Source organism: Paramormyrops kingsleyae, chromosome 15, assembly GCF_048594095.1.
Source record: "Paramormyrops kingsleyae isolate MSU_618 chromosome 15, PKINGS_0.4, whole genome shotgun sequence".
NCBI lineage: Eukaryota > Metazoa > Chordata > Actinopteri > Osteoglossiformes > Mormyridae > Paramormyrops > Paramormyrops kingsleyae.
Window position 1 is genome coordinate 6,925,259 of NC_132811.1, and position 24,925 is coordinate 6,950,183.

The window sequence follows — 24,925 nt, forward strand, 5'->3', positions numbered from 1 at the left end:
TGTGGGCTACACGATTAGTACAACTGATTTAACAGAATCTGTAAATCTTTACAGAATTATTTAAAGATAAATAGAAATCCGTGGTTGTCCACATGTAACTTTTTCATTAGATAGCAGAAACCCCTTCAGAGTTGTTATCCAATAAAACAGTTATGACTGAGTTGTGGTACTTTATGGAGTCCACTGGGAGCTACACCGACTGTTCCGTGTAATTAAATGTTATCATGGGATTTTGTTTGAATTTTGCATAGTTTAGATAAATCCAACCAATCGCTAGTTTAACTGCTGCAAATCTTTTTATCTGGTAGAACACCTGTAAATGTTATGCCCTGTGATGGCTTCTCTCACCGCTTCCATCTCTTTGGGCTCTACAGGCAAAAGCTGGGCAGACCCCCTTGTGAATATGCGCAAGGTGACACATCAGGTGATCCACGAGAAGCTGGCCGGCACCACCTTCCTCCCGTGTGTGTTTACTCTGCGCCCTAGCCCCTCCCACGAGCCCCCGCGCATCAAATGGACCAAACTCTGGGGGCAGAGAGGTCCAGATGGGATGCAGAGGGAGCAGTCAGTGCTGGTGGCCAAGGACAACATCATCAAGGTGAAGAAGGCCTTTCAGGGCCGCGTCACCCTGCCTGGATACCCAGATAACCGCTACAATGCCACTTTGGCCCTGACTGGTCTACGGTCTAGTGACTCAGGCATGTACCGCTGTGAAGTGGTAGTTGGAATTAATGATGAACAGGACACAGTGCCCCTAGTGGTCTCAGGTGAGTTCTGCACCCATAGTAACACATCAGTGCTTACAAAATCTGGAAGTTTTTATTGTTCATGGTTTGCAGGGTTATTGTTTAAATAATGAATGCATTTTGTTTCTCCATCCATTGCTCGATCTTCCAACCATCCTGGACAGGGTTACGAGGGGCATCACAGGGGGACACTTTGGACACAGGATGTCACTTAGGGCTACTCCAGTAGTTCCAGAGTTTTTTCCCTCTCAGACTTTGATCACCATCACTCATGCTTTTGGTCAAGCTATATACTGCTTGCAGAGGTGGAAATCCAACTGACCAGTTGAACATACAGAGTTACATCCACAGAGTGTACAACTGGTTGGTTGAAATGAAACCTTGGTCTGTAGTCGTAAGGGAATTAATGGATACACTTAGGAGGCCTTTAAGTTATAGTATTGGGGAATGGCTCTACCCAGCCGCCATCTTCTTAATGTAACCCTAAATTCTTTTGTGTTGTTGGACAAATTGACAGTATGCCCTCAGACGTCACCTTCAGCCTTTAGAAATTCCTCCGTCCTAAAATTTGATACAAATTCATTTTTTGCTGCCATCCTTAAAAATGAAGGACAAAATTGGTTACCGATGATGAGTTTGATTTCTTTTGTTCAGTTTCTTATTGTTTGTGGTACTTCTAGGTCAAAATTTCTTTGCTTCTAGCTACAGAAATGCACCGAAGGAGGTGCTGCTTGGGTGAATCCCATGTCCTTACATGTTGTATGCTGTGTGGTGATCAGTTTCAGATACTTCCGCAAATGTTAAGGACAGTCATGTTTAAAATGATCGGCAGTGTTTAACGTGATTGTGCACTTTATAATCAGCACACCAACATAAATTAACACTCACCAATCTGAGTGTTGAAGCATCTGGTGTGACTAGTGGACTGGTCCCTAGTTCCAGAACATTTCCTGCTGTTCTTTTTAAGACCTCTGCTCAAGGTCTTCCCAGCAGAAGTGGGTAGTTCTGGTCTAGAGAGTAAAAGTCCAAATCAAGATTTTGTTTCAACCAAGCAGTTGAGTGCAGTTGTGACTGTGAATCTTTATGCTCAACTGGCTGGTTGAAACAAAATCTTGGACTTTTACTCTGTGGACCTGAATTACCCACCTCTGCTCCCCAGCATAGCTAATCAATTAACATGTGTAAGAGAAACCTTTCTTTTGGAGAAACACATCCATTACTGTGTGTTCTGCTAGTGATCTCAAGGGTCTAGCCTTAATTGCAAGTCAGCGTGTGTTTGTGGACAGTGCACGATTTGAAGTCCCAAAAGTTAATTAACTAGCATCAATATTGTTAAATAAGATCAATAGCATATTACTTAACTGGGTCCTCCTATAGTTGTGCTTCCCCTTTCTTTTCAAAGGTCTTATATCTTATTTTGTCAGCAATTTTAGCTCACATTGGGTGGTCAATCGTCTGTGTCTTTCCCACCATTGATTTCCACCCAAGAGTCCCCTTTAATGTACCATTGTCTAGAGTAGTTGCACTATACGCCTGTGTCAATAAGCGTGTAAATACCGATGAGCAGGCATTTCTAAGGAGTGCTCTGAAGTAGTAAAAGATGTATTTATCCACTGTTTCACCGAACGGCACCTTTCTCTACATAATATCACTGTTCCTTGAAAGTTTTAGGCTCCGAACGTGTTGCTTAGATGTTTTGGAACAAATTTATAAATGTGCATCCCTGCAGTAGCAGATTAGAGGTTTGTCCTCATGTATTAGTCAGGCTCTAGTTTTATACTTCAGGCATTAGTTGGACTTATTTGGGTATAAACCCAATTTCTTGAGGAAGATTAAGTGCTGCTACTTCTGGAAGAAAGCCAGAATGAACGAGTGAACCCAGCTTGTGAAAATCTGAAATGGAAACTATTTCAGGAATTATCATTTGGCATCTTTTATCACAGAGACAGAGCAAATTCTGATGTTCATGCCCAGCCTGGAGCTCTGCTGGCGAAACTGGCCCTCAGCTGAAGGGATTTTCTTCCTATTTTACTTCATAACATCCAGATTGTGCTTTTTTCCACCCTGACCTATAGTCCACTGTATTTCCCTAAAGAGGAAATACTGGCCTTCAGAGAGGGATAGTGTTGGTGTTTCAGGGCTGGTGGTAGTATTTGGAGAAACGCAGAAAATCATTTCCCCGCAGTCTGGATTTCGCAGTAGAGATATTGGGTCTGCAGTTCTGCAGTTGTTCTTATTTATTTTGGTTCCCCTTGCTATTGTTTTTCTCATCTTCTAAGCAACACTGGGATCATACCTCTATTCCTGATATTACCACTCAGATGTTAGCAGACTTCTGGATATGATTTCTCCTTGAAAAAAGCCCCATTCGGGGAATATAAGTGTAGTTTAAGTGGCAAATTGGACGTACGGGCTTCCGTTATGCCCGCAGCAGTGATGCAGATGTCGGTGTGACCGTGCTGTTTTGAGCTTACCCGTGTCACCGCCCGTGTTGGTTCAGCACCACTCTGTCCCTTGTAGGTGTCGTGTTTCACTACCGCGCAGCCCACGACCGCTACGCCCTGTCCTTTACGGAGGCCAAGCGCGTGTGTCTAGAAAATTCCGCAGTCATCGCCACGCCCGCTCAGCTGCAAGCCACCTTCGATGACGGCTACGACAACTGCGACGCGGGCTGGCTGTCCGATCAAACCGTCAGGTGAGCATCAAACATACTGCCCCCCCCCCGATGATGCAACGGCTGCAGTGTGGTTGTTGCCCTCTAAGGGGCACTGTGCTCTCATACACACACCACATTCAAATTTACTCAGGACTATGATGTTCAGACCCTAAACTCAGTTTAGGCTTCATTTCAAGCCACAGAGAATTCAACTCAACACAACAACTATGCCCACTGATTCACCCTAACTGGAAATCAGAATCCCCTAGCCAACATTTTGCTTGAGTGACCATCAACGGACCTAATATTTGCTCGCAAATCCAATTTTTTAGCACTAATACCTGCTATACCTGGAACGAATTCGATATAACGCTGCAGTGTACAATGATCTTGGACAAGGATGACCCTGCTGGGAAGATTTAATACTTCCTCCCTTCTCCAAATGGCTTCGATTCAATCACAATACTTAGCTGCTTAACAGATGCTTTTACCCAAATTACCTCCCGTTTGTATTCACAGAAGACATGAAGCGCATCTTTTAAAGGTTCACCGGCTTCTTTTAAGTCACACGATTGGTTTCCTCACCATTACATGAACTATTGCCCCCAGTTAGGCTATTTCTAATCTTATAACACATGTGGTTCCACGTGGGTGGTGGGGGGGGGGGGGGGGGCAAAAGCCTCCATTTCACTTTACCCTTTGTAGATCTAACCTAGATCTGCAAGATCACTCGACGAAACAGGCGATCAGTTGTAGAGATGATATGAGACTCCTTGATACTTGTATGGTTTTATAACTTAATGACATTTTAGCTGTTCAGTCTTACGCTAACTCCACAACGTGTATACAGTGATACAGTGTGAGCTTTTTTTTTTCACACTCTAAGATCGGAGAAATGTCTTCACTGTTCTGGCTTCTTTCCGCAGGTATCCAATTCAGTCACCAAGGCCAGGTTGCTATGGAGACAGAGAGGACTCACCTGGTGTGAGGAATTACGGTAGCAGGGCTCCAGACGATCTGTTTGATGTCTACTGCTACGCCGAGGAACTGAAGGGTACCTTTTCTCGGAAAGGATTTAGCTGTGCACGACACCCGAGTCTTTAGGGCGGCTGACGAGCAGCGGTTTCATGTTCGCTCGCGAGCGTGAGCCGCCGTAATCCGCATACCCCAGATCTCCATTTCTGTCTCAAGTAGGTCAGTACTGTTTAAAGCTCAGCACCTCGCAGTCGTGCGAGAGGTGAGTCTACACATGTGTTTAAGTGAACATTTGGGAAAACGGGGTAATTTACGACATACATCATATGTTGTCAAGGCCGCCCGAGCTGTCCACCATTTAGCTGTAACATCTGGAACGTTCTGCGAGGCTTTGTAATCGGCTTCGGTTTTAAAGCTGCAACCGAGGACCTGCGATATTCCCCGGATTCTTTAAAATGCTTTTTCGTTGCCTGGTTCCCTTTTTTAACTCACTTAAGAAGAATATGTTATATGTTCCTGCAAGATTCTCCTTTTTCCACCTCCTGTGTTCTCTAGCAGACCACATAATTAATTCACCTTACCCCCCCACCCCCCCCAGGCGAGGTTTTCCACGCCACCGTGCCCGAGAAGCTGAGTCTGGCCAAGGCCCCCGCACACTGCCACTCCCTGGGCGGCCAGCTGGCCACCGCTGGGCAGCTTTACCTGGCCTGGCAGTCGGGCCTGGACCGCTGCGATCCCGGCTGGCTGGCAGACGGCAGCGTGCGCTACCCCATCAACCAGCCCCGCCGGAACTGCGGGGGGGGCGAGCCGGGGGTGCGCACCGTCTACCTGAACCCCAACCGCACCGGCTTCCCGGACACGACGACCCCCTTCGACGCTTACTGCTACAGAGGTGCCGTCCCTCGCCGGCCGCCTCTGATTAAGTGCTTGAGTCGGTCGTCTGACACGTTCAGATTCTGGCTTCTGTGACATTTTATTCCCTCCAGCTTTCTGTCTTTGCCTCCAATCCATCTTCCCTCCTGTCCAGAATTCTTATTTTTATTCTGAATTCAGAGCATTCTTGTCACCTTTAATGCTTGCTATTTTCTTGGAATATTATTTTTGTCTAAAGAGCAACATAAATTCTTATCACTCCATTTTCCTTATAATACGCTAAATGGCCAAAAGTAGGTGGACACCCTTATCAATTAGAGGACTTTCCTAGTTAAGCCACACCCATTGCTGACACAGGCGCATAATTAAGCTCACAGTTGCGCAATCTCCTGCAACAACCATTAGCAGCAGAGTGGGTGGTTGTACCAAAAAGGTTAGTGACTTTCCACTTGGCACCATCATAGGACACTGTCTACCCAACAAGTCATTTTATCACATTCCTGTCCGGCTAGAGCTGTCCTGGTCACCCGCAAGTGACGTGATTGTGAAGGTCATAGTGTCTGGGAGCAAATTTAGTTGTGCAGTGGTGAGTCACACCGTCTCAGAGAAAGGGACCTGTTCACCGAGCATCAATACCCAACCTGAATGGCAGGAGATCCGACCAGGAGTGTCCCAGCATGCAATGGGAAGCCTTCCCAGGCTATTAGTAGAAGCTATTACAGCACCAAGGGCTGACCAGCCTCATCATGCTATTACCCTTGGCTTTGAAATGAGATGTTAGATATGCTGGTGTCCACATACTTATGGCCATATAGTGTATGTGTCTATAAATTTCAGCTAGGGTAAGAGATTATATGTGTGTGTGTGTGTGTTTGTGTATGTATATACACATAAAGGTGTGCATACAAACATAAGTACATTAGTAATCGTCTTTCTATCACCATCTGAACTGCAGAGACACCAGCAGGAAATCCATCAGAACAAGCTGTGGGGCTTCTTCATTCCAGGACACCTGTGAATGACTCCACGGAAGCCGGGCAGAGCATCCTGAGCTCTCAGCTAAGTGTGGTCTCAAACCTGTCCCGGGCTGAGCCTTCCACCTGGACTGGCTTGGTGGACCTGGACAAAGAAGGGACGGACTCCATTATGGGCAACGAGTCTGAGATTTCAGAGGAACACGTGGTGATCCATCTCAGGTCGGAGCAGGCTCCTCTCGACTGGGCCGAGCAGCTGGGTGCAGAGGTCCAGGGTCCCCAGGAGGTACTGGCTCCAAAAATCACGACGGTCCTGCTACCTTCAGCACTCGAGAGCCTGGACAGCCACGGAGGCTCTGCCAGAGAGGAGGAAGCAGATGAAGATCCTGACGTGCGTTCAGGTTCATCACTCCCACCGGTCTTCTCTACTCCCACCCCTACAGTCAAGGCCCAGACCAGCAGCACTCTGATCTCGAATATCATGGGCTCCTTCATAAGACCCTGGAGGTATCTGACGGGGTCTTCTGAGTCAGAATCACCATCCACACAGGCAACCCCGAGCACAGAGAGCCTATCGGAGAATCAGGAGCCGACAGAGTCGGGAAGGGGAACTCCACCAGGAGTCAAGGATGAATATAGCAAAAGTAGCCACAAAAATGCCATATTGGAGAGTTTCGGGGAACAGGAACCACGCAGAGTCTCAGAAGGCTACGCAGCAGACTCAGATGAGGAACTCTCTCAGTGGGAGAGGGAAATCACCTCTGAGCCAAAGCACGGTGTTGCAGCTACAAAGACGAGTTGGATGAATCCTACTGGAATCCCTACTGAGACTCCGGAAGCGCTCGAGACGGTCTCCTCTGGTGGTAAGCAACATTGGGGGGGGGGGGGGGGGGGTCTTGTTTATTTTCATGCTTACATTGCATGTTTGATTATATTACATGTTTCTATACAATACTTTTAAGCTACGCTATGAATTCAAAGAGTATGTTCCACAAAATGTTACTTTGCTGGAGGTCACTTGGTTCAGTCCTACATCACCGGTTGGTGTCATGAAAAAATAGATAGAATGAAGCTTGTGTACTGCTTTGATATTTGCCTCAAATGAGGACAGCATTGTTAGTCTTTAGTTCAGTTTGCTATGCTGCAGCGAAATTCAATTTGATGTTGAGTGTGGGTACTCCTAATCAAGTCACGTACGAAAATACGCAGTCGGGAAGGGGAATAGCTCACTGCGAATATGACTTAATTTTGTCTCAATCAGCAGTTTGGGAGTCTTAAAAACTACTGTGGAAAGTGGTAGAAGACTGGTGGAGAGAGGTTTAGTGGAGTTTATTAAATCAGGGAAGTGGACGGCACCGAGTGTGGCGTCAACAGCAGTGACGTCTAGGGCCAGAGGTGAGAGGAAAAGGGATTATGGGTAGAAAATATTTAGGCTGAATCTTAGCTCCGGGGAGAAGCAAAATGCAGCAGGGTGAAGGTGGGGGTAGCGGGGGGGTCACAGTCCAGGGGACGGCCGTCATTCCTGTTAGGTGGCTTAAAATTAGAGTCGATACCTGAGACATCTTTGTTAATGTCCCTGTCACCCCTGACTGGGATAATCAGTGAAAGGGGGAGTGGAGGGATGGATGGATGGGTGGAGGGATGGATGGTCAGTTTGGAGGAGCAAAGTGAAGAGGTAAAAAACGACACAATAACTGGATCACTCAGGAGCAAAACCAATAAAGCAAGAAGACAGCAGGCAGGTGTGAAAAATTGTTAGGATTATAATTCAGTGCCTGGGCAGCCTTTTCCATCCCCTGGGCGTCATTAATACACACAAACCCCATGCCAAATTCAGCCATGGGCATTAATGTTTAATACTAGGTGAAAGTCTAGCTTTGGTTGGTATACATTATTCAGCGCTGTCTGCAATTAATGCAGCACTTACTGGGGGCTCTGGTGCTGAGTCTCACCCAATTATAGCCTCCATCTTGAAATGCTGTTTCCAGTTATTCTGAACGCCAAAGCGTCTGTAGATGGAACTGCGAAGGCCGAGATAGGAGAGGCGCCGCTTTCTGACTCTGCCATTTGCACGTTTGTCTCTTACAAATTTCAGTCCGTCATCCATCTTCTGCCTGCTTCTACTGGTCTGGTTCGCAGTGGGCTTGGAGTCCATTCCAGACAGCACAGGGCACAAGCTTGGGGTGCTCCAGGGAGTATTGCAGGGGTGCTGGGGGTGCCTGTTGCAGGACACATTCTTGCAAAAAGACGTGGGATTCAAACCCCCCCCAAACCCTGCCGATATGAGGCCAACAATGCTTCCCGCTGAGTCACTGGAATCAGCTGTCAGGAAAAACAAGTTACTGTATGTGGTTTGAATTTTCCAGTCTTCGTCAATCAGTTTCCAACTGCGAGGAAACGGTGGAGGCCTCGTTATGCGACCTCGCCGCGGGAATCGCTCGCCGGACGCGAGTGGCGAAACTGGGCCAGCCTCAGCGCCGAGGCGTCACAGGAGTACCCTTCGCGGTCTGAGTGTAAAAATGGACCCTTCCAACTGTATATGGGGCTCCTTAACGGCACGCACCAAGCTCGCATCCCACGTAGAACCCTGCTAATAAAAACACAGTTTTTACGCACAATTTGTTCTTCCGCTCCATGAGATCCCTGTCTTCCAGTCTCGCAGCTCCAGACCTCGAGTCTGTTGATGCAGCAGTAAAATAAATGCCTGGGAAAAGCCCATATCCTGAGTCTAATGGTTGTCTAGCGATGTTTTTTCCTCAGATATGGATGCTGTCACATGCAATTGACATCTCTTTGCTGAGCTATGGATTTGCGTGCTTGCACTGAGTAGTAATACGTTTATTATGCACATTGCATCTCAATAGTTGATAAGAGAAATGTGACGGATGAGTAGTAAATAATTTAACAAAGGTTTAATATTTAATGTCAGAGCTCCTTTAACAGCTGTTTGTACTGCGTACCATGCAGTCGCATGCCCCTGGTCTGGGGATTGCCGTATATCCTAGTGCCGTCTCCAACTCCGGTGCCTGCTGTGCTTAAAACGCTCTTGCGCTCAAGGGGCGTTTGATTTGGCCTCTTTGAAACAGGAACCAGTAAGAAAGAGGGCGAAGTACGAAAGGAAGTGTTTAATTGTGGCTGATTGGTCTCTGCTTTGTGTGGAGCCCGGTGGGCGGTGGCTGGGGGGAGGGGGGGGGGGGGGGGGGGGGGGGGGGACAGAGTTGACAGACACCACTGTAGCTCAATTATTTACCGAGGTTTAGCAGGAATTACAGAAAATTATTGCGCCGAATGTGATTTAGTATAAGCATGCAAATAAATTATGAGCTTTCCAAAGAGCTAACAGATCCAATTATCATTATTTCTCATTATTTCCTTGTGTTTGACAAAAGATTTAGCCACTAAAACTAAATTAAACAGTGGGCAGTAAACAGTATGCCCATATCGAAACTGAGGGAGACACTGATGCAGACTCTATAAACTTCAACAAAAAACATTCTATTGATTGTGCTTGCACGTGTGCCATTACTAATTTAATAGTTTATCAAAGCCATCTTTTGCACTCACTAAGTTAATAAAATTGTCTTGTCCTTGCAGGAGTAATTGTATCAGAGCATGCAGAGGTCACGAATATGACTGAATCATCTGGCTTCTCTGGTCCTGGGAATGTGCCAGTGTCGACCACTTCGCCAGGCAGCTATGACGTACCGATACTCAACTCCACAACGGGATGCACACAATGTTCTCCAGAAAGCCTTGTGGCAACCTCATTGACAACACGGAACGAAGAGTACATGTCAGCGAGTCCAACCATGGGCAGCAATCCTCAGACCAATGCCCCAGTAGACTCCACAGTGGATATGTCAACAGAGCTGCCCACACTGATGGAAAACTTATCTGAACCTCATGACCTGGATGATGCTGCAGAGGAACTCCCTAAATCTTTGGAGGCCAGGGCTGAAGCTGTTGAACTCTTGGTTTTACCCTCCTCTAAAGACATCCCAGATCATTTCTCTGGAGAGGGGAAAGATCAAGAAGAAGAGGTTGCCTACCCGCTTCCCAAAGAGCCTTTTCCAAATGATGTATCACCTCAACCAGCCTCAGAAAGCTTCACCTCAGAAGTTGAGCATGAAGCTGAGGGAAGTGGGATGGGCTACGAGATTCTCATTGGATCAAGCTCTGACAGTCACATTGCCACTGAAAACCCCTCAAATCATCCTCCTTCCTTACCACCCACTTCTACACCAACTGGCAGCCAGACAATTAATCAATACACCACCATCAGGCAGTGGGGGATGGAAGATCAGCCAACCACATCACCTCACATTAGCACTAACTCCACTAACCTACAGCAACACATAGTTGAAGAGGTTGCCACAGAGATAAGAGAAGAGGTTCTTTTTACTAGTCTTCCTTCTGGTAACCCAGAAAGCACCACTTCCAGCAGAGACAGTATGAATGAATATGAAAAGCCCGTGGACATGTCAACAACATCGGATGCATGGTTAACCACAGGGGTTCCTGTCACAGGGCTTCTTTCCACCAACAGGAAATCAACAGAAAATTTACCTACAAATGAATCAAAAGATGGTGTGACTGAAGTTCCCTCAGAGAATGATCCCGAGTCAATTACAGATCTCAATAGCTCCTACTCATTGGTATCAACGGAGAAGGTAACCTTTGGTACCGAAGACCTCCAGCATTATGTCTCGGAGGTGCTTTTAGGTCTTGAGAAGTCCGATTCTGGCACTACCTCAGAGGAACCAACCATGTTGACACCAAGTCTCAGGGAAACTGCCCACAATGCTGAGTCTCAATCCACAGAGTCGTTGGCCGTCGTGATGCAGACCGGGGCAACCCCAGCACCAGAGATCAGTTCGCCTACTGACAGAACTCACCTTCTGACTGTCGGAGTTCAGTTCCCCAGCAGCACGGGAGTTGAGGACTGGCCCAGTTCTGAACTCAGCCCAGATAACGAAACTAAGACCTCTGCAGGTAGGCTTCACATTGTTGAATGACTCTTTTAAGTGGAATGATTCTTCCAGTGAATGTGCTATGCTTACGTCTGTTATTCTGCAATTTCATAGATCATTTGTTTGAACTTTTCCTCAGCGTGGTGCTGGCCTTCAAATCACGAACTTGTGTAGCATTAAATGCTATAAACCGCATGGGAAAAATGTTAGCAGTACCAGAATGGTATGAAGCAGTGAGATATTTAGCAGTACAGTACAAAGTACATGTATGAACATGCCAAACAGTTTACCGCTCACTCTCGAGCAAACTAGCGTTGACTAAGGCTGATAGTCATACAGAGTGACTCACTGTGGATTAACAACTCAAACTTCATTTGCTGAGATGTGTTGAAAGGATAGTCATACCGTAGATATACATGTTCATAAGTAATGACATATTGCCTTGCTTGTTCTGTATTTGCTGACGGCACACAGACCTTTTGGGGTATAGTGTTGCATGAACATGTGCAAGCCTATACTACTAGTATGCATGAGTTCTTGTTGTAGGTGATGGAAAAATTTGAGAGAAAAGATGGGCTGAGAGCTTAACCTGACGCAAGGCGGGAGGTGGGTGATGCAAATACGTGTGAAAAGTATGTTTGATACTCCTTATGATAAATGGGTGGCAAATCGCAAATTAGGAAACAGATTTCTATAGCATCTTCTTCAAAATCATTATGTAACAACAGTAAATCTGACAAAGGTGGTACAGTTGTGAAACACCGCACAGACGTACCAGTACTGTGACTGATAAACTGATTGTATTCAGGCGCGTGTTGAGGTAGCTCAGATTCTAAACAGCTCTGAAGCGTCAGTGTTCAGAGTGCAGGTAAATAAAGGAGTTAATAAAAGCCCGCGGTGGCTTTGGGTAAAGACAAGCGCTCTCTGTTTGCATTCCACTCTAGAGCAGGTGAAAGTCTGTAAGCCTCTTTAATCAATGATCAGCTGCAGGAGAGGCTTCTGAAATAAGGTGCTCCCTAGAGTCCATTTAGACATTACAGATCTGCTCTTTGAAAAATAGCCCTCCTCGCTGCAGACAAGGAAGAGTACCGGGGTGGGGTTGCCCCCCTTAATTAACCGTGTCCGTCATCACGGGGAGGTGAGGTCCCGTGTCACTGCCAACCTTGCCCTTAGGTTGCCGCAGGATACACATCCCCTAGCCACACACGTGAACACGCACACGCCCACAGAAGAGATCTGGATTCCATGGGGACTGAGACGTGAATTATTGCCCACGTCCAGTTCCGGCTGCAGAACCCGAATGCAGAGAATAATGGTGTTCTCAAAAGGATCAGCCGTGGTTATAAAAATTACCGGAATGCAACTTTGAGCAGATAAATCACTCTGGAGCATAACTGTAAACTGATAATTAATCACTTATCCATATTAAATGTGACATCCTCTTGAGCATATATTATTTTCACTGCAAGCTCAACTCCATTATCAGTCGTCAACGATAAATGAATGACACAATCCTCATATGTATTCTTGTAGTTCACAGCAAACAAATCGCCTTGGTTTTCCTCAGTTGCCCTTTTATAGAGAAAAAATGACACTTGCCCCATCGGTACCCGTCGACAGGCTGAGAAGACTGTTTTAAGGAACGTTGCATTGACAAACATATTCGGTAGGTTCAACAGTCAGAAATGTTTACTGTATTATGTGATTTTATTAGGCTCTTGGGGGACATGGTTTGGCCACATTACCCACAAGCGATGTACATGGCTTGAGAGGATATAAGCTTTGCCTCACTTTGCCTGAGAAAGACACATTGGCTCTGCTTTAATGATACCAAGTTCTTATCCTATTCCACTGTGAATTTGATGTTAAGCTTTGTGAAGGACGGTCTGTCCATCTAGCTATTGATTTCTTTGCTCTGTTTTTTTCTCCAAGAGAAAATCGGCCTGTTGGCTATTGGTTGATCTACCTCCCTTGTAATATTTATATAGCTCCACGCTAATATGAGCTGCCGTGACAAACGGGAGGATTAAACTTATCCCCCTGAAGCAAGTATTTTGCAAACCCCTTTCGCAAGATCATAACATGGGAACCTCCTTGACCAGGATATGTACCAGATCTGGAGGTTATAGAAAAGTATGGCAGTGGAATTTGTTAGATTCAGTTTGAATCCCTAGGCGTACCTAGGTCATTATCAAAACAGCTACCAATTGGGTAGTCATCATTTTTACATTCAGCAAATTCACTAAACTATTCCAGAGTTTCACTACTGTCAAGAACCAGTCGTGCTTTTTTTTTCCAGTCTGCTATGGAGTTTTTATATTTCACAAGTAAAAAGGTTGAATATGAGCCCCCAAGCAGGAGGCCAGTACCAGAATAGTTCTGCTTTGCAAAGATCACATTTGGTGTCATGGACCTTGGGCATCGTGCACTCAGGTGCATGTCAAGAGGAGTAACTCAATGAGAGCTGAGATCGACATTATGACAAATAGACTCTGGATTACTTACTTAGGGCTTGTAAAAAATCAGTAAATCTTTGCGTAGCACCAAACAGAAGCCTTGCAGAATTGATCTGCTATTAGATTAGCAGAGATGATGACATTTCATTTTAATAGAATTAATAGCTCATAGTGAACAATGCTAACATTGTGCTTACCAGTTTGTCCTCCTGGGTATTATCCGTGCGCATTAAACAAGCCGTGTGTGTGTGTGAGAGGATATGTGACTCATACTTACGACCATCATAATTCTTGTTGGGTGACTCTGACCTAATGTTTTATTACCTGAATAAGAATCTGAAGTAGCCCTGCTGTCCTTGTAATCTCAATATTCATCTCGTTGAATCACGATGATTCGCGTTCTATAGGAACCCAGTACTGTCGTAACAGACAGTAGGCTAAGCATTGCTTGTATGACACCTGTAAAATTGGTTCCCGGAGAAAGTGCAGGTTCATGATAAATAATTTGACTATTTTGAGCTTTCTCCTTTGTGTCTGTGTAACCGGGCGGAGGGAGCGCTGCTGACTCCAGAGAGCAGAAAATTAGCTTTACCTTGGTGTGCTTGAATGTCTTGAATACATTTCCATGGGCTAAAGGGAAAGATGGCAGCTAGGTTATTCACAGGTGAGATCATAGCCTTTACCGTATATACCCGCACTTTGAAAACATCGACGCACACCATTGTTTCATAACCTCCTAGGTGTCCAGTTGTCCTTTACACACAATAAGCGTGATCAATACTCTGTTTCAACTCATATTTTACCACAGTTACACAGACTCCCAAGAAGTGTGACATTTATGTATAGATATTTTTTTCGTATCAGTTACATGCGTAAATATGCTGGATGCTTGACGGTAGCTCTCCCTTCAGGTGCATATATTTCAGAGCTTACCCCCTATCTCCATGACGTCCGATCCACAAAGGAGTCCTGCAGAGAACTATTCTTATCACTGCCTTCAATGTATGAACCGTCCTCTGTGGCATATCGTTTGATAATTGCAGCCCTTTTGAAATTTCCGTCTTTCTCATACATATGACCTAGATTTGCATAGAACATGCTGGTTAAATTTACCTCCATGGACAAAGTAATATATTCTCCAAAAAAACTGAAAAAGCTCTAACACTTCACTCCTTTTGTTCCAGTAGAACTACACGTCATCCCTCGATGTAATATTTCAACCTCCGTTTGTTTGTCTAAACCAGTTTTAAAAATAATTTCCAGTTATTTTAAGAGTCGCGTATGTCCTCAGTCCAGTTGTATGAACGGAAGATGAGGTGCTTATGAGATAACATTAAACTCTTGCCATTTTTAAATTTAGATAAGCTATTTCTATAAGACATTTTAATCTCTCAGCAAACGAATTTATGCAGCTGAGTGTGTCGTTAATTAATGTTTCGATTGCCAGAGTCGATTATATGCTATATGCTAGCTTTCATTACTTTTTAAAGTTTCGCTGTTGGCTTTAATATGTATATGCATGTTCCATGCTTTAAGTCTGATCACGTTGTAAACAGCAGTTGCATGTATTAAAGTTATAGCGCGCAACATAAAGCTTACAGGCTGAATATAAATTGGACTATAATATAAATCGCAGCACTGTGAGAGAGCCCATTTACTAACTGATTGTTTTGGACCTCATTCGGCTTTTTGAAACCAAATCCTTTGCTCCAGCCATATGTCCCCCTATTAAAAGCAGGACATCAATCTTTTACTGTCCGCAGCGCACTGCGATAATGCACGGTGAGCGGCGCTTTATAAACCGTTATACCTGCTCTGCGCCCCACAAAATACAACTGCCAATAGGACATGCTCAATAAAAGGTCCCGATTGCCGCCTGAATATGATACGGCAAAGGGACTCTGACCTGGTTCCTGCTCGGAGCAAAGTATTCATTCCCATCTAATTAAATGAGGGTGGATTCAGGTTTCTGCATTAACATATGACTAGAACATGGACTCTGACACTAAAAGGCTGTTTTTGTTTGCAAAGTCCTTGCCTAGATTCCTACAGATGTCAGGACAAGTGCACATTTCATCAGTTTTTTTTCCAACTGCTTTAATAACACAAAAATAAACCGGAATATATCGGTGATTTTTCAGTTTCATATCCAGAACGCAATGCAGATGAAGGCGAGCGTCACCTGGCAGTTGCTGATTGTGCTCTTATATTATTTTCTTATAACGCGGCACTGTCGAATTCTTGAATTTGAAGCCTTGATTAATGTTCTATAACCTCACAAGTAGTGCGGGCCAGACGAATCACGCTAGTAAATCAATGCGCGATTATAATCTTTATTCTAACGTGATTTAACGGAAACAATGAAAGCAAAGAAATCGCTACAAATCACCAAGGCAACAACAATGCTTCAGGCTGAGGACCAGGACCTGTGGTCAGTGATAAAACCCCTAAATGATTTATTGATGCAATGCACTTGTAGTCCAGTCATGCTTTACAGTCCTGTTACACATGCCTAAACAAGTCCGGTTTTAATAATCGGTAAACACTAAATAAATCGGGATTTACCCAAAACTGAATGCCAGAAGGTACAAAAAGCTAAATTTACAATGGCCGAATATATATTTACATTTCCTTGCCTCCGCATCCGTTTAAAACCGTATAATGCACTTTTTCTAGGATTACATTTGCCCTTACTTAGCCTAGTTGACTGTTTGACCAGGGTGATGTGAATTCTGTTCACTTAACAGATCGAAGCAGCCAAAAGTCCATTATGCAACCGGCGTTCTTCCTGCTGCCACCATAATGAGAGCAATAACAGAAGAAATTGCGATCTGCGTTGAGATGGATGCAGTACAGGTTGGAGGGAGGGAAGGATGGATGGGGGTTGGAGAGGTGGGGAGCTTCTTTCCCAAGCGCACTCACACCTCACAAACGCCTATTAGTTGGGCTGTTTGCTAGACACTAACGGCGGTGGAATCGTATGCTTTGTCTGCCTCATCTGGCATCAAAAGCAACTGGGGAAAAAATGCATGGTTTGCTTTCCAAAACGCCACATGCTTAATATTCATCTCTCTCTCTCTGCACATACTTTGTGTTTTATTTGCTGGTTTTCCCTAATGCATCCATGTTTAATCTGTATGCCAGTTAAGTGAGTCAATTGCTGACCTACTCCTTTTTACCGAAGAAGTAAAAAATAAAACGTGGAATTAAACAGGCGCAATGCCAGCGGTGAAGTCGCGATGGTCTGATCTTCTGCAGTACAGATACAAGTGCAGTTTATTTGAGCTCAGTTCCAACCCTACAAGTGTCGTTGTATCAGTGACTGGGCTTTATTTTATACTTCCGCACCTTCTCCTATCAATCACTCAAAACACCGGCAATCTCAGAGCCGGTGTTCTATCGACCAGTGCTACCTATCGAGACGTGCTATCGTGCCTTTCTGCGCATGTGCAGTTCCACCGTTTTGGGATTAGGGTTAGATTTTAGGGGTTAGGGTTTTGGGGGGTTAGAGTTAGGGTTTTGGTAAGGGTTAGGGCTGTCGATTAGCACTACGGTAGCCTAACTCGACAAAGTAGCTCAACTCGTCAGAACACCGGCATCCCTATTCCGATTTTGCGCCAGGACAAGGTGCTGTCTGTCCGTCTTTATCCACCCTGCTCCGCTATGCTCCTCACTTTCACTAGGCGCTCCATGCAAACGGAAAGTTTTCACTAAGCATAGGAACATATGTTTCCAGCATCACGACGGAAATGTATCCTGCAGTGTGTGGTTTCATTCATATTTAACAACGTATGATGTAATTCACCACTAGCAGTCTGAAGGTGTGCCGTGAGGCATAGGGATAGATTTAACTGGCTTTGCCCGTTCTGTATATATTGGTTTTAAAAATGAATAATTTTGTTTCGTTTTCATTTCTTTATTTTTTCTTAGTCAAATTTAGATTGTTTAAGCATACAAGTAACATTTGTTGAATTCTGATAAATTCGAGTTTATTGTAGGTCTAGTTTTTATTAGAATGTTTTGACCCTATTTCAGATGCAGGGTTCTTAATTGGATTTATTCAGCGATTTATGTCAGCCGTATAAGTAATTATGAGCTATTTGTATCATGAATACAATTAGTATGAAAAGTTACATGAATTAAAATTAATTATAATTGCAGTACACAACAGTTGTGTCACTGGAGACCTGGACCAGGGAGGAAGATAAGTTGGCTTTAGTGTAGGATGGCTGTGCAGAGCATAGGCAGCGACTTTGGAGAAACGAAGTCGTACCAGAGCGTGCAAAACAGGCCTTATACCTGTGTGGACAGGTTTATGATAGCACAATTAGAAAAATATAATAGAAGTTAGATGATGTATAGCAGTAGTAACATTTTTATAAGGGTCCTGTAATTTATCTATCAATTTCCATAACTGGTACAGGGTGATGATCAGTGTTATTCACAAAAGTGATTCATTACAGAAAGAGGTGGAAGATTCAGGTCCAGAAAGTACAAATCCAGACCAAGGTTTTGTTTCAACCACCATGTGAGTACTCTGTGACTGTGAATCTTTATACTCAACGGGTTGGTTGAAACAAAACCTTGGTCTGGATTTGTACTTTCTGGACCTGAACTTTCCACCTTTGTAGTGGATTACTTTTGTGAGTAACTTGCCCAACACTGGTGATGGTACGACTGGAGCCTCACCCCGGAGGAAAGGGAAATCCATTCTGCCTGTCTGGAGGACTGGGAAGTTCACAGGCAGGATGCCAGTCCATCACAGGACACACCCACCCTGGGTCACATAACTACATGTTTATGGACTGCAGGAGGAAACATGGAGAGAACATGCAAGCTCCACACAGACAAAGCAAGAGGCAGAATTCAAAACCCCCCAGCCCTGATTGTGGGCGTATCCCCCAAAGAACATGTAATCACACACTAAAATGAATATAGGGGCTTTGGGATTCTCTATAGCATTTAGCATCTTCCAGATTCCAACACCTTAACTTTTAGCTGAGAGCACGTGGGATGCGCCCAGTCCCAAGACCGACGCAGCGTGGTCGATACAGCACGATTGATTAACCAGGGAGCCCTGTGTGTTATGTTCCTGTCACATGATCTCCGTGCGGCCCCTCTTGGGAGATCTTTGTAGGGACCGTCATGCTGCTCTACATTCATCCTGACGGCAACACATCCATCTCACGGAGTCTGGCTCCTTCTTCACCGCGCGTCTCCACCTTCCCGAGCCACATAACTACATCTGGAGCTGTGAATTTGGATTGGCTGATAAGGCTCCCATGATTCATTCTGCATATGTCTGGAGGACAGGGGCTTGCAGGCCGGAGCAGCACAAGGACCCTTCTGGGGCTCCTAAATCTCTCCCTTTTTTGTGTTGTATCCAAACACAGCAGCCTTATTTTGGGCAGAAGCGGGTTTCATATTCCCATGGAAGCTCTTCAGTGTTCGGCATCAAAACCTCTCTCACAGCAAGTAAATGATCAGCCACCATGCAGCCGTCCTCCGCTCCCAGATCAGCGCCCAGCCAACCCAACCTATATTTATTTTTTAGGTCAGCAGATATGGCAACATTTTTTAAGTGGATGTATTGTACTGGTCTTATGACTTTTCTTTGTTGGTTTTTCCCCCGTCGTTTAATCAGTAAAGCCTGTGAGCTTTTTGGAATTCCAGAGCAACCGTTCCGATTTTGACAAGTACACCTCCACGATGACCTTCCCGGGAACCGATTACGTCTACTCTTTGGCTCCTAAACGTCAGCCTGCCCAGACAGCATGCGGGATCGCGTTCTAGATTATGTCTCGAAAGTGCTGCTCTGGTGGCCCGTTCTCCAGGTTCAGGAGTAATGGCTTATCTGGCGTGTAGAGACCCACCTGAGCTCAGCAAAGCCGTGATCCCTGTCTCTGCTATCCCATTACGAGGCTCAGTAATTCTTGGAACGATGGAGCGGGGAGGCATCGGAGACGGAGTGTGTGTGTGTGTGTGTGTGTGTTTCTGTGTGGAGGACGGTGGATCTTTCGCAACACTGATACCCAAAGCTAGAGGTATATCTGTAGACTCGCAAATGACCAAACTGTCGCATTTAATTACAGAATTTAATCAAAAGAATCAAACAAAAAGGCAAATTCCCTCCCAACAGTGTGAGGTGGCTTCATTGCTCAGCATGCCTGAGTCATCTTGGCGGATGGCTGCTGCCTCGAGCCCTGTGGTGGTGGGACAGTCTCCAATGTACCTACCCACCTACTGAAGATCTAACGCCCCCCCCACCTCGCCGGCGCGGGTCGGCACGGGGCCCCTCGAAGCTCCGCCGGGGATGCCGTCCCACGGTGTCGCCACGGCTAGTTTTCCACTCGGCGAACAGGGGGAAGCACCGGAGGCAAGACAGATGGGGGAAAATTGGGCAGAGATGGAGAGGAAGGGGGCTCTTCTCTTTTAAGGGAGGACTTTATTTCAGTGTCAGTCCCTGGGGACCCCCAGACAGTCCATATTTTTGCTTCCTCCCATCTCCCAGCCAATCAAGATCGCCGAATACGTGATACGGGTTTGTTGGGAACTGGGAAGGAGCAAAAATGTGGACTGTCGAGGGCCCCAAGGACTGGGCTGAGAGACACTGCTCTAATTAGCCATGGGCACAGTGCTACGCAATATAAGCTGATAGAGCCGCTCTGTAACACAGAGTTAATCCCTCTCGATATCTCACTCCCAGCCACACGCTCAGATAGAAGAGCCCTTCTTAATAACATGCAGATAGAAGGATCTGAACTAAACAGGGTGGGATTTAAGTACAGCATCATGAGGAACGTGCAGGTGATGCTTGTGTGTGTGTGTGTGTGTGTGTATGTGTGTGTGCGCTTGTCCACTTGTGCTTGTATCTGCATGTAAAGTCACCGCCAGAAATCTGGCCCCAGCATGCAGCCGGCGAGTAACCGTCTGCGCTCGATAATTTGTGACTAATTGTGTGAGCACCGAGTGGACGTCCCTCCCCCTGTGCTGGCCGTGGGCACAGCGCTCAGCCTCGCTGTCAACGCACACGTGCCTCACATCTCTCTTTGAGTCACTCGACTGAACCGGGCCAGAGCTGCCTGAGAGCAAGCTGGGCTTTTTTTTTTTTGCCAGTTTAAGCAAATTTAGGTTGGCAAGTAGATTCCCTTTTACTGGGCGAGATGAAGAACCAGCGAAGCGAAAAGGTTCCTTGCGTCGCTGTTGGATGCTCACACTCGGTGGTGGGATAGTGCATTTTTCTGTTCATGTCTTTATTGTTTCTGCGTATAAGCGATTTCGGTCGTTTGCTTCCTGTCTCAGCTGAGGACGAGTGGGTTTCAGACAGCAGTGCTCATCGCTCCCTGAAATGACGCCGCCAGGCATTACAGCTCAACTGTCACCAGTCAGCAATTTCTGCTGCAGCCCATAAAACTCCCTATTATGTGTGTGCACATGCATGCATGTAATCCTGTAATTACTACAATAATTACACAATTTATTAAGCAGCTCGGACATTCTAATAGGCGTGTGACAATTCAGAGATTCTGATCGATATATTGATTGTTAAGGCCATGATACGATTCAATCAACTCAATTAACAAATAGCGATTCGTATCATTAAACTATGACGATATGCTGAAATGCTGCTGGAAAAGTCTGTGAAAACAATCTCACACATAAAGCAATCTAGAGATTCACCTTTGTAGAGAGTGGAGACCAACACATTACAGTACAGTACAGTACATTCTATGTAGGTTGGTACATCTATGTTCCTGTGTTTTCAGGGAGAAGAAAATCCAGAAATAGTTTTTTTGTTACTAAAGTATAGGTACAAGACAAAATGTTTTATTATTATTATTCTTTTCTTTTAAATACTTTGTATATTTTTTCAACATATGAACAATTAAACATTTATTTTTATAATGTTGCTTTAATCTTGTTCCACTAAAATTTATTGAATTGAAAATATCGATCTTCTATTACTGAATCGAGTCGTATCGCGGTAACATTTCAAATATTGCCTGATGTCAACCTGCTGCCTTGCAAAATCGAAATCAAATGGTATCGTGGCTTACAATGTACACCCCTAATTCTAACAATGTATGTTTACGTGTAGAACAGGATCAAAGCTGGTTAAACATCCATCTCATCTTCCAACTGCTTATCAAGTACCGGGTTGGAGGGTCGTACACAGTTATATCCCGGCCAGGATGTCACTGGGTTCTAGCGTTTTTTATATATTCTTGAAGACAGTATCATTCAGAGCTTCTGTCTGCCCATATGTCGCACAACCTGTTTTTATTAGCGATACCTGATTAAAAGGCAATTGCTCTCCCGCCTGATCTTGATGCGAAATTGCATTCTGTGGCACTTTCTCCGTGCTTTTGTCTCTGCTGTTCATTCTGCGTGGTCACCGCAGAAATGTGATATGCTTTGCCTGTGAGGGTGTCACCCTCTATCCATGTCACTGCTAGAGTTTAAGAGTATATGACAAGTTTTATATAGCGCCCAATATGGTACATTTGATGTACCATCCGATCACGTCCGAATTCATGATACTCTAATGGATCATGAAACAGCGCTTAATCTCCTTAGTAAGGCAGAGAGATAAAGCATAATGCATTGTCTCTGTAAATTTCCCTCTCACAAAAGTGGAGTTAATCGTAATTTAATCTGTTAAATTGTGCCATTTATCCGCAGAAAGACTCTGCTAAACTAAGGTGTCATAGCGCGGAAGAGTGAAACTGCTGCATTAGATCGGTGCTCTAAGATGCGGCAGACTTCATCGCTCTTTGGACTCCGACTGCATAATGATCTCATTATTTATGAAGGCCGGCTTGTCAGCCGGACACGTTTAGCATTGTCCTCCACTGCTCGCCATCCATCTTGATCAACCAATAGCCGGTGCCCTTTCTGCGTTGAAAGTCTGGAGTTTCCCCTCCATCTTCACCGTGGGCATATCAGACAAACATCCGCGTCCTCGCCGGTGTTCTGCAATTGACGCCACTTTGAGAGCTGCCTAGTTAACGCCAGATTTCAGCTGCATTGGCCGTGTCGTTTGCTGGACAGTCTAATGGGTGCGGCCAGAGGTATAGCGACAGGACAGGCAAGGCCCCAGGCTGGGAGGGGTCCCCCAGGGTGGCCGATTTAGTACATTTCAACAACACATCTGCTTTATTTATGTATCCTGTTTTTTTCACAAAAGTGAAAATTATCGACTTAGATTGTCTTTGTTAGATTGCTAAAATAATAGTAATAAATTTTACCATATTGGGGGAGGGTGAGTTGGAGGGCCCCATGGATTTTTGCCCAGGCCCCCCGAAGTCCCTAGAATCGCCTCTGGGTACGGCTTTCTGTCTCTGGTCTGAGGTCACCTCCATCACCATGGAAATCGCACCAGTCATGAAATGCTAGGCTGAGTGTCTACAAGCCCGAGGCGCCAAGTGGGATGGAGCACAATCAAGCCCCTGCGTCCGAGGTCCAGCAGCCCTGTTGACTCACTCTAACGTTTTCGGTGTGCCCCGTCTCCACAGCTGAGGACAACCCCTGCCAGACCAACCCCTGTCTTCACGGAGGGAGCTGCCTGCCTGAAGGGAATGGCTACGGCTGCTACTGCCCACAGGGATACTCCGGGGAGAGCTGCGAGATCGGTAAGGAGCCCGGGGTCACTGGTCACCCCTTCCAGTGCATCCTGTGCTATTTGCTAACTGCTATTAGCATCGCCGTTACTTGTTTATTCCTCAGTCCCATCCTGCAGTTACACATATAAAGTTTTCGATACGAACCACATGGATAGGAATCGATTGCACCCGTGACCCTTCTTGCAGTAATCAGGAACTGATTCACGCCCAGGACGCCCACTGCCATTAGCAGAGTCTGGCATGATTATTTAGCCTATTCTGGCACCGCCTGAGATTCCTATAGCAGCCAGCAGAAAATGAAATGTTCATATTTTCAGTGGTTGGGTGACAGTTCGAGATATGATGGAAACATCGCCACAAAGCCACTCCGGTCCAAGGATTTTGACTGTTGCCTCAGTGAAGTTCTTTTTTTTAAAATCTCCTCCCTTGGTAATTTTCAAACCCCGTTTCACATAGCGGCACCCCAGAGAGACATCAGTGCCAAGCCGGGCCGCGAATGTTATCGGCGATTTAATTTAATAATCTAGCAAAGTTGGGTTGTCATAGCAGTCAAGTGATTCACTGGTCGTCTGCAGAGCAGTGGACAGAGAGATGGAGGGTGGCGTTAGGAGATTGAGGTGCGTCGTATTTTCCGGTCTAAAACCATGATTCCATTCCTTGGGCAGTATTTCCTTTCCGCTATACGCTTTTATGCTTATACGTTATATACACGGCCTGTAAGAATGGAACTCACAATAAAATTGAAATGAAACCGTTCCGGGATATCTGAAATTCTGCACAATCATGCAGACAGAGTGAGCTACAGATGCCAAAGAGCCTGTAAGGATTCGTCACACTTGACGACTCACCGCTTCTACAGCTGCCGGGGCACAGATTGGAATGAGGGGCATCTGATTTGCTTGTGCTTTGTTCGTAGCACATATGCTGTGGCACTTATTATGAGGTTTAGTGCAGAGGGCACAACGGTCTGAACCAGCTCTTGTCTTGGTTGACTTGTCTTGTCCATGCAGTGCATTGAATATGGCTGGTGTGACAATAAAGCCCTACTTGACTTAACACGACTTGAGATAGCGAGGCATTTGACCAGGAATGTTAGCTTAGGTACTGAAAAGCTGCACATAGATCTGGAAGAGGGAGAGAATGAAGCATTATTTAAGCTCCCTAGATATTTGTAGCGGTTTGTTACTCGTAGAGCTTGCTATCCTGGCGTGAGATGGCACGCGGTGGCTACATTTCTGAACGTGTCCTTGATGTCAGTGACGGATGATCCCATAATGCAAAGCAGCGTTCGATAGAAAGGGGAGGCGAGATTTACCCAGAGGTCACAGCTGCCGTCGTCAAGACGTCAGCGTGGATTGGAACGGCGCATGAAATCTATTGCCGGACAGACGGTTTACAGATGGGTCAGAGGTCGAGAGCTGCATCACACCCGAGACAATGGACTGGCAGATGAGGGTTGGGGGCTGAGAAAATTGGTCTGTCTCGGCTCTGATTGTTAAACGATTTTGTCGATGGGCTCCCACGACTCATTGGCAAGTCTGAAAAGGCTTGTCTGTCTAAGGTCACCCTATAGTCCATCAACAAAGGTTTAAATAAATGGAACATTACTCGGCCATTGTTTAGTCGACAGAAGTTAAAGCATACATATATAT

At 45.5% G+C, this 24,925-nt stretch overlaps 1 protein-coding gene across 1 annotated transcript in view; it reads left to right on the top strand.

Moving 5' to 3' along the window:
- Positions 1-379: 379 nt before the first annotated feature.
- ncanb (neurocan b) overlaps positions 380-24,925 on the top strand; it is a 51,096-nt gene continuing 26,550 nt past the window's right edge. Inside the window, exons 1-7 of the mRNA XM_072699923.1 lie at positions 380-767; positions 3,267-3,441; positions 4,329-4,456; positions 4,976-5,269; positions 6,206-7,087; positions 9,819-11,216; positions 23,166-23,282. Of these exons, the coding sequence (XP_072556024.1) occupies positions 404-767; positions 3,267-3,441; positions 4,329-4,456; positions 4,976-5,269; positions 6,206-7,087; positions 9,819-11,216; positions 23,166-23,282 (3,358 nt within the window). The 5' untranslated portion in view covers positions 380-403. The remainder of the gene's footprint in view (positions 768-3,266; positions 3,442-4,328; positions 4,457-4,975; positions 5,270-6,205; positions 7,088-9,818; positions 11,217-23,165; positions 23,283-24,925) is intronic.